Source organism: Leopardus geoffroyi, chromosome A2, assembly GCF_018350155.1.
Source record: "Leopardus geoffroyi isolate Oge1 chromosome A2, O.geoffroyi_Oge1_pat1.0, whole genome shotgun sequence".
NCBI lineage: Eukaryota > Metazoa > Chordata > Mammalia > Carnivora > Felidae > Leopardus > Leopardus geoffroyi.
In genome coordinates, this window is record NC_059331.1 from 6,912,336 (window position 1) to 6,927,105 (window position 14,770).

Genomic DNA, 14,770 nt, shown 5'->3' on the forward strand with positions numbered 1-14,770 from the left:
GCTCAGCAAAGAGGGAAGATGCGAAAACACAAGGCTCCCGCTTTTCTCCTGTAATGTGTTTGACTGCATACTTCCCCAACTGTTGCCCAAGTTATGGGCTCTAATAAGCCTGCATCTATAACCTGATTGGGCTCCTCTGGAAGCCTGAAATGGTTTCTATACACTTCTTTTTTTTTTAATGTTTTATTTATTTTTGAGAGGGAGAGACAGAGCACAGGTGGGGGAGGGACAGAGAGAGAGGAAGACACAGAATCCAAAGCAGTCTCCAGGTTCTGAGCTGTCAGCACAGAGCCCAACACAGAGCTCAGACTCATGAACTGTGAGATCATGACCTGAGCTGAAGTCAGACACTGAGCCGACTGAGCCACCCAGGTGCCCTGGTTTCTGTACAATTCTGATGGAGGCATCAGATGTCCTGATTTCAACCTATTCAACAAACTTACAGTGATCAAAGCTGTGTGATACTCACATTAAATCAGACACATAGACCAATGGAACAGAACTGAGAACCCAGAATAAACCCTCACATATACAATCAACTTGTATTTGACAAAGGAGTCAAGGATACTCAAAAGAGAAAGGATAATCTCTTTAGTAAGCAGTGTTGGAAAAACTATATATCCTCATGCATAAGAATGAGATTGAACCCCTATCTTACATCACTCACAAAAATTAACTCAAAATGGATTAATGACTTAAACATAAGTCCTTAAAACCATACAACTCCTAGAAGAAAACATAGGGGAAAATCTCCTTGACATTAGTCTGGGCAACAGTTATGACACCAAAAACATAAGCAACAATTGCAAAAATAAATGTGTGTCTACATCAAACTAAAAAGCATCTGCACAGCAAAATGAAAGGCCTACCTATGGAATGAAATACTTATAAATCATCTATCTGATGAGGTTAATAGCCAAAATATATTTTAAAAAACATATAACTCAATAAAAAAAATAAACACTGTGATTTAAAAATGGGCAGAGAGGGGCGCCTGGGTGGCACAGTCGGTTAAGCGTCCGACTTCAGCCAGGTCACGATCTTGCGGTCCGTGAGTTCGAGCCCCGCGTCGGGCTCTGGGCTGATGGCTCGGAGCCTGGAGCCTGTTTCCGATTCTGTGTCTCCCTCTCTCTCTGCCCCTCCCCCGTTCATGCTCTGTCTCTCTCTGTCCCAAAAATAAATAAACGTTGAAAAAAAAAATTAAAAAAAAAAATGGGCAGAGAAGGGGCGCCTGCATGGCTCAGTCGGTTGAGCATCCGACTCTTGATTTTGGTTCAGGTCATGATCTCACCGTTCATGGCATCAAGCCCTGAGTTGGGCTCTGCACTGACAGTGTGGAGCCTCCTTGGGATTCTCATTCTCTCTCTCTCTCTCTCTCTCCCTCCCTCTCCCTCTCCCTCTCCCTCTCCCTCTGCCCCTTCCCTGCTTGTTCTCTCTCTTTCTCAAAACAAACATTTATATAAAAATAAAAATTTAGCAGAGGAACTAAATAGATATTTTCTAAGGAAGACATATAGTTCTAGCAAATTTTTGGTGGCGTGTTTTAGGTTGCCCGAACTGCTCGAACTCACAAACCGCGAGATCATGACCTGAGCTGCAGTTGGACGCCCAACCAACTGAGCCATCCAAGTGCCCCCATAAACAGATATTTAACAGAGAGTAAAAATAAATGGTTCATAAATATATGAAATAATATTCAACCTCATTGATAGGGGAAATGCCAAATAATAAAAGAATTTTATGCCTACTAGATTATCAGTATAAATGAAAACATGCAGGTGATGATATGCATCACCAGGAAATTTTGGTGAGCTTGTTAACTGATTCAATCACTTAGGAAAAGTCTTTAGAAATATCCAGGGGTGCCTGGGTGGTGCGGTTGGTTAAAAATCTGACTCTTGATTTCAGCTCAGGTCATGATCTCATGGTTCATGGGATCAAGTCCTGTGTTGGGCTCTGCACTGACCATATGGAGCCTGCTTGGGATTCTCTCTCTCTCCCTCTCTCTCTGCCCTCCCCCCCCCCAAAATAAATAAACTTAAAAAAAAGAAATATCTAAAGGAGAAGAAGTATATTCATATACATAATAATCTATTCCAAATATAAAACATTCTTTTCTCCTCCATTAAATGTTTATGATAATATTCAGGGGCACCTGTGTGGTTTAATCAGTTAAACGTCTGACTTCAGCTCAAGTCAGGTCATGATCTCATGGTTTGTGAGTTCCAGCCTGTGTTGGGCTCTGTGCTGACAGGTCAGAGCCTGGAGCCTGCTTTAGATTCTGTGTCTCCCTTCCTTGGCCTCTCCCCTGCTCATGCTATGTCTCTCTGTCTCTGTCTCTCAAAAATAAACATTTAAAATTAAAAAAAAAAGTTTATGATAATATTCAAACTGATTTGAAAAGCAATTTTCTTTATAGATGAAGACAATACCAACCAAAACATCTTTCAACCTCACAAGAATACCTATCTTGTCACAGACACTTAATAACAGAGATGAAAATAAATTACTGCTAAAATCACTTTGAAAACACAAAGATAGAAAAGGAATCAAGACACAAAACGCATACATTAAAATTTAACTTTTAACTTGTTCAAAAAGAAGGAAATTGACAAAATGGATAGGGATACATATGGGTGATAATAACATTGAATCCCATTGCCCATTTTACAGGGCAAATATGATCAAATACTGACAACTTCATAGGATTCAACCTCATAGAAGAACATCAACCAAAACAATAAATACAAAATGTAATACAGTGCTTGTCACTGGGGAGAGAGAGGGTAATGTGGCTGGGACACCATCAAGTGGATTCTTTGTGGCACTATTTCTTCACCTGGGTGAGAGGTATATGTCTTTCACTAGGCTACTATTTTTTTTTTAATTATAGGTACATTTTATATACTATTTTGTATATATTTTAACAAGAAAACTTTAGGAAACATGCTCATATTCCAGATTCTAAATGCATTCTTCCATAGATCCCTTCAATCTGTTACAACCATCTGGACCACAAGGGGAGCCAGACCTAAGAGGAAGCCACCATGTGGAGCAATGAATGAAGACTTATTGTCCAGTTCCTACTTCTGAAGTCCTTACAACGAAACATCTCTTTTGTACAGCTTTATGGAGATATAATTAACAAAACTGGGTAAATTTAAGGTGTACAAGGTGGTGACTTGATATACGTATACACTGAGTACTCATTACCACAAGACAGTTAATTAACATATCCTTCACCTCAAAAAACTTCATGTTTTGAGCATATTAGAATCAGGGGATCTTTTTCTTATTACAATCAAAGACTTCCTCACTAATGAAGTTTAATTATCCCCTATCATATCAAACCACTAAGATAACCTAATAATGTCAATGTATATTTAATGGAACTGAGCATAGTGGAAGCTGAGGTTGACCTCCACAGATACAGTTTCCAGTGACTGGACTGGGTGATCACTGAACTGGGGTAAAAATCTCCACATGTGGCCTCCAAGGAGTCCCGACACTGAAGTTCAATTCTCACAGTATGATTCTGGAATTGGGTAGAATCACCACATCCTCATTTAGATTCTTGCCCTGCCTTATCCACCTTATTCCACTTCTCTTCTGAAAACAAACCTCACAAAATCACTACCACAAGAACGCCTGACTCAGGTTCTTCTTTTGGGGAATATAACTCAGAAACTGAGATTAGAGATTTGAAATCACTTGCCAAACACAACAGAGCTAGATAAAGTGCAAATTCATTCTCCTAATGCACATGGCCATTATGATACCTTGTATTTCTAGAAGAAGTTGATGATGCAAAATTCAGACATTCTGTCTCACCCTATATTTTGGTCGCTTTGACTCATTCCAGAAATCCCAGTCCAATGCCAATGACATGGTCACAGAGGAGGTGTCCTACTTACAAGTTTTCTCAAGGCTCCCTTCATGTCCCTGTTTCTCAGGCTGTAGATGAAAGGGTTCATCATTTGAGGGACAACAGTATACATCACTGAAAGCACTGCAGTGTTTCTGGAAGAGTTAGTAAAAGCAGAACTAATGTACACCCCCAAACCTGTCCCATAGAACAAAGACACAACTGACAGGTGAGACCCACATGTAGAAAACGCTTTATACTTTCTGCCCACGGATGGCATCCTCAAAACAGAGGACACTATCTGACTGTAAGAGAAAATGATTCCACACACAGGGATACCACCGAATAGGCTAGTTGCAAAATATATCAGGATGTTATTGACGAGGGTGTCAGAACAGGCGAGCTTGATGACCTGAACAACTTCACAGAAGAAGAGAGGGATTTCGATGTCTGTGCAGAAGGTCAGCTGCAACACCATCAGACTGTGCATCAGGGCATCCACAGTGCTAATGCACAAGGAGACTAGAATCAGCAGGCCACAGAAGTGGGAGTTCATGATGACTGTGTACCTCAGTGGGTGACAAATGGCCACATAGCGATCATAGGCCATTGCCGCAAGAAGGAAACTTTCCAAACCACCAAAAGCCAGGACAAAGTAGATCTGGGCGAGGCAGCCTGCATAAGTGATGCTCTGACTCTCGGCCTGGATGTTCACCAGCATCTTTGGGATCGTGGTTGTGCTTAAACAAATGTCAGTAAAGGACAGGTTGGAGAGGAAGAAGTACATGGGGGTGTGGAGGTGGGAGTCTGAGCTGACGGCCAGGACGATGAGCAGGTTTCCTAGGATGGTGACCAGGTATATGGACAGAAACAGAATAAAGAGAAAGGGCTTCAGTTCTGGATCCTCTGTCACTTGCATAAGAAGGAATTCGGAAACTGCTGTTTTGTTGCTGGGTCCCATGTTGTCGATGAATCTGATGGAGAAGGTGGAGTGACAACACAATCACATGTGTGTTTTCTAGACCAGCAGGAGGAGCATCACCAATGACAGACACTGTCTTAGGATGGGACAGAGACTAACAGAGAGGATTAAGAAGAAGGTGCCGTCTGTATGCATGTGATTCTGTTCCTTTAACAGAACCTGAAGCTGATACACCAGAGTGTCATCCATTGTTAATTCCCACAAGGATCAAGAGGAGGCCAATTCAAATATTGCACTAAATATACCATTTTGATTATTTGAAACATTTGGTAATTTTATGAAGAGAAACAGACTGGGGTCACAGTTAAAGACTGTCTGGATCCCCAGAGACCTCAGAGGCAGGCAACTGAGATAACATAATTTTGTCAAGAACCAGGAGTGGGAAGATAAAGTGACCTTTACCAAACTTCCTGCCTCCCACCACCACCAATTGCAAATACTTTTATAACAGCCAACCTGTTAGAGAAGAAAGCATATTTCTACTCAGTACAAAAATGTTCCTGGCCGTAGTAAACATTCATATGATATTAGTAAATCGGTGGTCCTTGAGTATTGGTGCAAAGCACAAGGAAGATGACAGACAGGCAGGAAAACCATGGGTGGCTTTGATGCATATGTTCTCCACAGCTTCCTCCAGATGAAACTATAGTAAAACACCTGCCCTCATTTCCAAACATTGATGAAGGGTCATTAGATTACCTGGTGGGTATTGTACTGGAATAATATGACATCTCCTCTGAATGTGCCATATGGAAGGTATACTCAGGAAGGGCAGAGGGACTGAGTGACCCTCAGGCTCCAGGGAAACAAGGATCATCTATGAGATAAGGCTCAGATGTGCTACTTCTTTTCTGAAGAACTGTTGAAGCAGGTGGTCCCAGGGTGATTGCAGTCTCTGTATCCCTAGAGATGCAATTTCCAAAGCTCCTCATTAGCCAAGTAATTTTGCTGTCACTGTGATCCAGGGCAGTACAAATCCTTCAAGGCCAAGATTCCAGAGATAGGAATCCAGGATGACTGCCTTTTTTTTTTTTTTTTTAAATCTGAGGCTGGATATATACCATTCACTATACAATATATAAACATAAATGGGAAAAAAATCCTAAAATATATATCGAACCACAAAAGACCCCAAATAATCAAAGCAATCTTGAGCAAGAAAAGAAAAGCTGAAGCCATTACACTTCCTTATATCAAGCTATATTTCAAAGCTATAGTAATCAAAACAGTAGAATACTGGCATAAAAACAGAGAGGCCAATGGAACAGAACAGAGAGCCCATAAATAAACTCACACATATATAGTCAGCTAATCTTTGACAAGGGTTCCAAGAATATTCAATAGGGAAAGGGTAGTCTCTTCAAGAAATGGTGTTAAGAATACTGGATATCCGGGGCGCCTGGGTGGCGCAGTCAGTTAAGCGTCCGACTTCAGCCAGGTCACGATCTCGCTGTCCGTGAGTTCGAGCCCCGCGTCGGGCTCTGGGCTGATGGCTCAGAGCCTGGAGCCTGTTTCCAATTCTGTGTCTCCCTCTCTCTCTGCCCCTCCCCCGTTCATGCTCTGTCTCTCTCTGTCCCAAAAATAAATAAACGTTGAAAAAAAAATTAAAAAAAAAAAATACTGGATATCCAAATGCACAGGAATGAAATTGGGTGCATATCTTAACCCTACAAAAAAAAATTATGAATGTAATCATATGGTATTTGTCTTTCTGGGTCTGACTTATTTCACTTAGCATAATACCCTCTAGGTCCACCCATGTTGTCTCAAATGGCACAATCTCATATTTTTTATGGCTGCCTAATATTCCATTGTGAGTGTATATCACATCTTCCTTATCTTTTTTCCTCTATTTATGAGAGAAGGGAGTGGGAGATACAAGCATCCAGTTATGGAATGAATAAGTCATGGGAATAAAGGCACAGAATAAGGAATAGAGTCAATGTTATTTTGATAGCAAGGTATCAGGATAACTGGTGGCTACACTTGTGGTGAACATGACATGACTTATCGACTTGTTGAATCATTATGTTGTATGCCTGAAACTAACCTAGCATTGTGTGTCAACTATACTCCAATTTAAAAAAAGTAAAATAAAGGGATACATATTTTTAAAAAATCAACTGGACAGGGCACCTGGGTAGCTCAGTAGGTTAAGCGTCCAACTTTGGCTCAGGTCATGATCTCTACCGTTCATGAGTTCGAGCCCCGCGTCAGGCTCTGTGATGACAGTTTGGAGCCTGAAGCTTGCCTCAGATTCTGTGTCTCCCTCTCTCTTTCTACCCCTTGCCCACTCACACTCTGTCTGTCTGTCTGCCTGTCTCTCTCTCTCTCAAAAATAAACACTAAAAAATTTTTTTTCATTAAAAAAAATAAACTCGAATGGACTATAAAGACTTAGAGGACCTAAAATTGTAAAACTTCTAGGATAAAACATAAGGATAAAGCCCCTTGGCATGGCCTTGGCAATGGGTTTGTGGGCACCAAAAGCACAAGCAACATAAGTAAAAATAAACAACTAGGACACATCATACTAAACAGCGTGCACAGCAAAAGGAAAGAAAGAACAAAATGAACAAACAACCCACAAAATCGGACAAATATTTGCAAATCATACATTTGCTAAGGGGTTACTAACCAAACTAATAGCAAAAAACAGCAATCCCATTTAAAAGTGATCAAAAGACCTAAAAAGACATTTCTGCCCCAAAGACATACAAATGGCCAACAAGTATAAGAAAAGGTTCTCAAAATCACTCATCATTAGAGAAATGCAAATCAAAACTACAACGTGAAATCACCTTACACATGATAGGATAGCTACAGAAAGAAAGAAAGAAAGAAAGAAAGAAAGAAAGAAAGAACGAACAAGGAAGGAAGGAAGGAAGGAAGGAAGGAAGGAAGAGCAAGGAAGGAAGGAAGGAAAGAAGGGAGGGAGGGAGGAAGGAAGGAGACTTTGGGGAAATGATGGATATGTTTATGGTCTTGATGGTGGTGATGGTTTCATGAGTGTACACTTATCCCAAACTCATTGAGTTGTATATGTTAGTATGTATAGCTTTTTTACATGTCAATCATCTCTAAAATAAAGCACTTTTAGAAATTAATTAGTCGATTATGTCATGGTTACACTATAAAAAACCCATCCGTGCAAGTTCAATCCTCCTTCTTTTTTTCTTTAAGATTTTATTTTTAAGTAATCTCTACAACCCAACATGGGGCTTGAACTCACAACCTCAAAAGTCACATCCTCTACCAACTGAGCCAGCCAGGCTCTCCTCCTTTTTCTTTCTGATTGAGCCCCACTAAAGCTTGGGTCAGGCAGCTTTGGGCAGAGCCTCCTGAATGTATTCAGAAGATATGCACCAGCATCAACTCTCGGACACTCCCATTTCCTGGATTAAGAGGAGATATTTTTAGGATATTGATGGTAGACTCTTCCAAACAGGGAAGACTTTAACTGGCTCAGTCCTGGGTGCATCCATATATTGTCTATAATTCTTATGAGGCAATGATTTAGAAAAATTTCTCTAATGATGCTTTCAGGGTAAATAACTCATCAGGGGTTGCCTGGATGGCTCAATCGGTAGAGCATCCAACTCTTGATTTCTAGGTTGTGAGTTCCAGCCCCATACTGGGTGTGCAGATTACTTTTTTAAAAAGGTTCATCAGGGGTGCATGGGTGGCTCAGTCAGTGAAGCAACCGTCTCTTGGTTTCAGCTCAAGTCAGGATCTCAGGGCTTCGTGGGTTCAAGCCCCACATGGGGCTGTGCTGACAGTGCAGAGCTTGCTTTGGATTCTCTCTCTCCCTCTTTCCCTACCCCTCCCCCACTCAGACTGTCTCTCTCAAAATAAATAAACTGAAAAAACCTTTTTTAATATTTTTATTTATTTTTAAGAGAGACAAACAGACAGAAAGAGTGGGGGAGGGGCAGACAGAAGGGGAGACACAGAATCCGAAGCAGGCTCCAGGCTCTGAGCTGTCAGCACAGAGCCGGATGTGGGGCCTCAACTCGTGAACCACTGTAGTTTATAGGATTTATCCTGGTCCATCTCCTGTGTCAGAATCCTCATCGACAGGCACCAGTGTCAAGACCAATGGTCATCCCTACAAAGGGATATAAAAAAAACAGACATGGAAGGAAAAACATATGCTGACCATCCACTTCAATTCTGTGTCTGAAATTAAGACACATTTTAGAGAATTCTAGACCTTTCCACAAAATTGTGCCAGGGAAATTTTCTCCTGAGGATGGAAAAAAGCCCCTAGGGTTCAGAGTAGAAAATGAGCAGATCTATTAGGTATTGTTGCAAAAGAACATATTTATGTCAGATGATGAATAATTAGTCACTTCACAGGTGAATATGATCAGGGCATCTTCAGCATATTCCCATCCACAGCCCCGAAGGACTAGTAGACAAGCACCTCTCCCTAGGTGAAAACCGTAGACTAGGGAACTTCAGAGTACCTAGCCGCCAGGCCTAAGGAATGGCATTCAGCATTGCTTTCCCTTTGATACTAAAGGAGATCATTAGAAGCCCTGTTTTCAGGGAGAATGAAAACACAGAATGAACTAGACTGTTGTGCAAAAGTGATGGTCCCTGAGTAAAGGCTCACGTGTGCCACTTAGTGACCTGAGCAGAGTGGCCACAGGCAGACAATTTGTAGTCTCTGTGGCCCTTCAGGGTTCAATATCCAAAGTTCCTCCTTAGTCAAATTCTTTTGCTATTCTGCTGATCCTAGGGTAGCAAAAATCCGTAAGGAACAAGGCTCAGAGAAGGAACAACTTACAACTGACTAATTCCCTCATCCCAGGAGGCCAAATGTTTGTTATTCTTGTCTGTCCACCTATTTCTTTTCACATCCATTTCAAGATTCTTTTATACATGGATGCAGTTCCCTTCTGTAATTGGATTCTAGCCTTGTTTTCTAAGGTACATTCAAAGGCACCCTTTATGGCAACAATCTAAGGAGGACAGACAGGACATTTAAACTCAAAAATATGGTATATTATATGGAGATGAATAGATAAGATAGATGGATGGATGGATGGATGGATGGGTAGATAGATAACCTATAAAATGCAAGAGATAATATGCATGATAATACAGTATACCCTAAAAAGCAAATTCTAAAGACTAACTATATGTATGGCTCATTGTAGTCTGTTTCTACATGTTATATTCAGTAGTTTCTAATGTATCCCCTATAATCAAAATGAACTATGCATGGAAAAGTAACCTCAGCAAAATGGCAGATTAGGCAGCCCAAAGGTCTTGTCCTCTCACAGAAACACTGGAAAAAAAAAAAAAAAAAAAAACAAGCAGAATTGGCACAACTTTGACAAAGCTCTTGAAAATAGTCAAAATTTATAGCAACCAGGTCACCTGCATAGCCCAGTCAGTTAAATGTCCAACTCTTGATTTTGGCTCAGGTCATGATCTGACAGTCATGAGATGAAGCCCCACACTGGGCTCTATGTTGGACATGATGCCTGCTTAAGATTCTCTCTCCCTCTCTCTGTCCATTCTCTGCTAGGACTCTCTCTCTCTCTAAAAAAAAAAAAAAAAAAAAAAAAAAAAAATTATGGCAACCAAGTGAGTGCTCAATGAAGAAAAAAGCAATTTCTAACTGGGAGAAAAGTGTTGTGTCATTTTTACCTGTCCTTGCCCTCCCCTTCCCCGGCATGACAAGAGTCAGTTCAGAAAAGGTCCCAGCCCGTGTTCTCAGTACGAGACCTGGGTCCAGGTATTGTGAAGAGGCAGAGTAGACCTTTTTTCAAATCATTCGGTATGTCTGTCATGACTGGTCTGGGAGCTACCTGAAGGACTGACACAAGGACTGACCTCAGGCTGGAAAGATAGTAGGCATGGTTCAAAAACACCACCAAACATATTGAGGAGGGCACCTTTTGGGATGAGCACTGGGGGTTGTATGGAAACCAATTTGACAATAAATTTCATATATTGAAAAAAAAATTAAAAAATAAAATAAAATTCTTTGAGCTTAAAAAAACAAAAACAAAAACAAAAAAAAAACACCACCAAACAAACTAGCGGCCTGTACACACCTATGGTAAAAGATTAAAGTCAAAACGTAATGTAGTTCTGCTAAGCCCAAGAGCAAAACAGGAGAATTTTTCTTTAGGAAACTAGAATGTTTAAAAGCAACAAAGTAGGGGCACCTGGGTGGCTCAGTTGGATGAGCATCTGACTCTTGATTTCAGCTCAGGTCATGATCTCATGGTTCGTGAGTTCAAACCGTGTCAGGCTCTGCGCTGACAGTGCAGGGCCTGCTTAGGCCCTCTCTCTCTGCCCCAACCCTGCTTGCACTCTCTCTGTCTCTCTCAAAAATAAATAAATAAACATTTTTTTTAAATGCAAACAAGTATATGGAAGAATTTAGAAAGCCACATGCATGCCATGGCAAGACATATACTCTGAAAGAGAAGAAGATCCTAAACTTTCACATTGATCTCTACATTCAGTGCAAACCTGGTTAAGTGTTGAAAGAGTACTGCAGCACAGATCCAATCTACAAAGACCGAGAGAGCTGTTTGTTTGTATCACTCCTGGCATTTAAGGAAATCTGTCAAAGCACTAGCTGAACAAAAGAAGGAATATAGATTTCAATGACCACATACAGTAAGAATTACACTCTTTGCGGGCCACCTGGTTGGCTCAATCGATTAAGCATCCATCTTTGGCTTAAGTCATGATTTCGTGGTTCACAAGTTCCAGCCCCACATCAGTGTAGTGTGCTGACAGCTTGGAGGCTGGAGCTTGCTTCAGATTCTGTGTTTCCCACTCTCTCGGCCCCTCCCCCACTCATGCGCGCTTTCTCTCTCTGTCTCTGTCTCTCTCTCTCAAAAATAAATAAACTAAAAAAAAATATTTAGGGGCGCCTGGGTAGCTCAGTCCATTAAGCATCTGACTTCAGCTCAGGTCATGATCTCACCATTCCTGAGTTCAAGCCCCACACCAGGCTCAGGCTCTGTACTGATAGCTCAGAGCCTGGAGCCTGTTTCAGATTCTGTGTCTCCCTCTCTTTCTCTGCCCCTCCCCCGCTTGTGCGCGTGCACTCTCTCTTTCTCTTTCTCTCTCTCTCTTCTCTCTCAAAAAGGAACATTAAATTTTTTTAATCTTTTAATTAAAAAAAATAATTAAAGTCTTTGCAAATACACTCTAGGAAAGTCCCTATAAAGACTACTGCCACTTTCAACAATTTTTTAAAGAGCAAATAGTAGGATTTCCTCATTTTTATGGCTGAGTAATATTCCAGTGTGTGTGTGTGTGTGTGTGTGTGTGTGTGTGTGTCATATATATGTATCTTATAACTTCTTAATCCATTCATCCATTAATGGACACACATGGATGGACCTTGAAGGTATTAAGCTAAATGAAATAAGTCAGACAGAGAAAGCCAAATACGGTATGATCTCGCTTATATGTAGAATCTAAAAAATTAAACAAAACACCAAACTCATTGAAAAAGAAATCATATTTGTGGTCACCAGAGGTGAGAGGTGGGGGTGGAGGAAAATTGGAGCAAGGCAGTCAAAAAGTACAAACTTCTGGTTATAAGATAAATAGGTGTGAAAAATGTAATGCACAACATGATGACTATAGTTAACACTGCTATATGATATATAGGAAAGTTGTTAAGAGAGTAGATCCTTAGAAGTATCATCCCAAGGAGAAAATATTTTTCTTTCCTTTTTATTATGTCTGTATAAGATGATGGATGTTAACTAAACCTACTGTGCTAATCATTTCACAATATACATAAAGCACTCCATCCTGCCGTATACCTTAAACTTATACAGTGATGTATGTCAATTATTTCTCAATAAAACTGTGAAAAAGAGGAGATTCGGATAGCCGGAGCTATTATTATACTATTGACTCTGAAAAGCAGAAAGAAAGAAGAAGGAAGAAAAGTGAGCAGACCCTAAGGGACCTATAGGACATCATCAAGTGAAAAAACATATGCATTATGGGAGTCCCAGAAGGAGAAGAGAAAGTGAAAAGACTATTTGAAGATAAAATGAATAAAAACTTCCCAAACATGATGAAATAAATGAACCCACAAATCTAGGAGACCCAGTGAGCTCCGAGGAGGATCATTCAAAGATACTAACACCAAGACTCATTATCATCAAACTGACAAAGCCAAAGGGAAAAAGAGAATCTTGAAAGGAGCTCATCACGTACAAGAACTTACGAGAAAATCAACTCTGCACATACAATAGAGCCTCAATAAGATGAACAGCCAATTTATCATCAGAACCATGGAGGCCAGATGGCATTGGGATGACATATTTAAAGTGCTGAAAAAAACTGTCAACCAACAACTTCATATCTAACAAAATTTTTCTTCCAAAAATGAGGGAGAAGTAAAACATTTTCAGAATAATGAAGTTGAAAGAGTTCATTACCCCTAAGCCTGCTCTACGAAAATATCTAACAGATTCTTTCAGGTTAAAATGAAAAGACACTACACAGTAATTCAATGCTGTATGAAAAAAATAAAGATTTCTGATAAAGATAAATGCATGGACAAATAAAAAACAGTACTGTATTTTTGGTTAATAATTCCAGTTTTTATTTCCCATTGTTTGTAAAAAAAAAATGTAAAACATTTTAAATCTATACTATTGGCAACAATGGATAAATATTTAATTTGTGACACAAAGAAGAAAGGACCAAGCAATATAAGAGCAGAGGTTTTGAGCAGAGGTTTTACATGCTATTGAAATAAAACTGGCATGAATTCAAACTATATTTTTATAAATTTAGCATATAAAATGTAATGCCCATGATAACCATAAAGACAATTATTTGGATATATTCCAAAAAGACAACGAGAATGGATCCCAAAATATTTCTACAATAAATCAACAAGGAAGAAAGGAGGGCAATCATGGAAGAAATAGAGAACATAAAAAGGTATCAGACATAAATAAAATAAAATTTTTCAAGGAAAAATTAAGTATCTCCTTATCAATAAGTATGTTAAAAGTAAGTAATTAAACTCTCCAATCAAAAGGTAGAGATTGGAAGAAAGATAAAGGAAACAAGATGTGAATGGGGCATCTGGGTAGCTCAGTTGTTTAGCATTAGACTCTTGGTTTCTGCTCAGGTCATGATCTCATGCTTTGTGAGTTCCAGCCCCATGTCGAGCTCTGAACTGACAGTACAGAGCCTCTTTGGGATTCTCTCTCTCCCCCTCTCTCTGGCCCTCCCCCAATTCTTTCTGTCTCTCTCTCAAAATAAAGAAATAAACATAAAAATTTAAAAAAAAAAGGAAACATGATGTGAATATAGGTTGTTTATGACACTCACTATGGATCCACAAACAGTAATAGGTTTTAAATGAAAAAATAGAAAAATAGACTCCAGCCAATTCGTTGCCAAAAAAGAACTAATATGAGAGAAGAAAAATAGACTTTAAGTCAAAAATATTAAAATTAACAAAGAAAATAAGATGGAAAATAAATAGATACACAGAGACAGGGATTAAAAGGTCTATAATCAAGATGATATAACAATTATAAACATACATACACTAAACAACAGGGCCTCAAAATACATGAAGCAAACATGACAGATGTGAGGTAAGAAATACACATTTCCACAATAATACTTAGAGACTTCAATACATCACTTTCCACAAAGGTTAGTGCCCTTGGATAGATCAACGAGAGAACTTGAAAAACAGTATAAACAAACAAAACCAATATATGTAAACATTCCATCCAACCACAGTACGAGACCCATTCTTCTCCAGGATAGATCATATCAAGGCCACAAAGCAAGTTTCAATAAATTTAAATATTGAAATCGTACAGTGTCTTTTCTGACCATCACAGTGTGAAGCTAGAAATAAGAAGGAAAAATGGCAACTAACAAGTATAGGGAAA

General features: G+C 39.6%; 1 protein-coding gene across 1 annotated transcript; it reads right to left on the bottom strand.

Annotated features, from left to right (window-relative positions):
- Positions 1–3,890: 3,890 nt before the first annotated feature.
- LOC123607375 (olfactory receptor 7G1-like) lies at positions 3,891–4,844 on the bottom strand. Its single transcript, XM_045496548.1, has one exon. It carries the CDS (start codon positions 4,824–4,826, stop codon positions 3,891–3,893), a length of 936 nt encoding a protein of 311 aa, XP_045352504.1. The 5' UTR covers positions 4,827–4,844.
- Between the last annotated feature and the right edge of the window lie 9,926 nt (positions 4,845–14,770).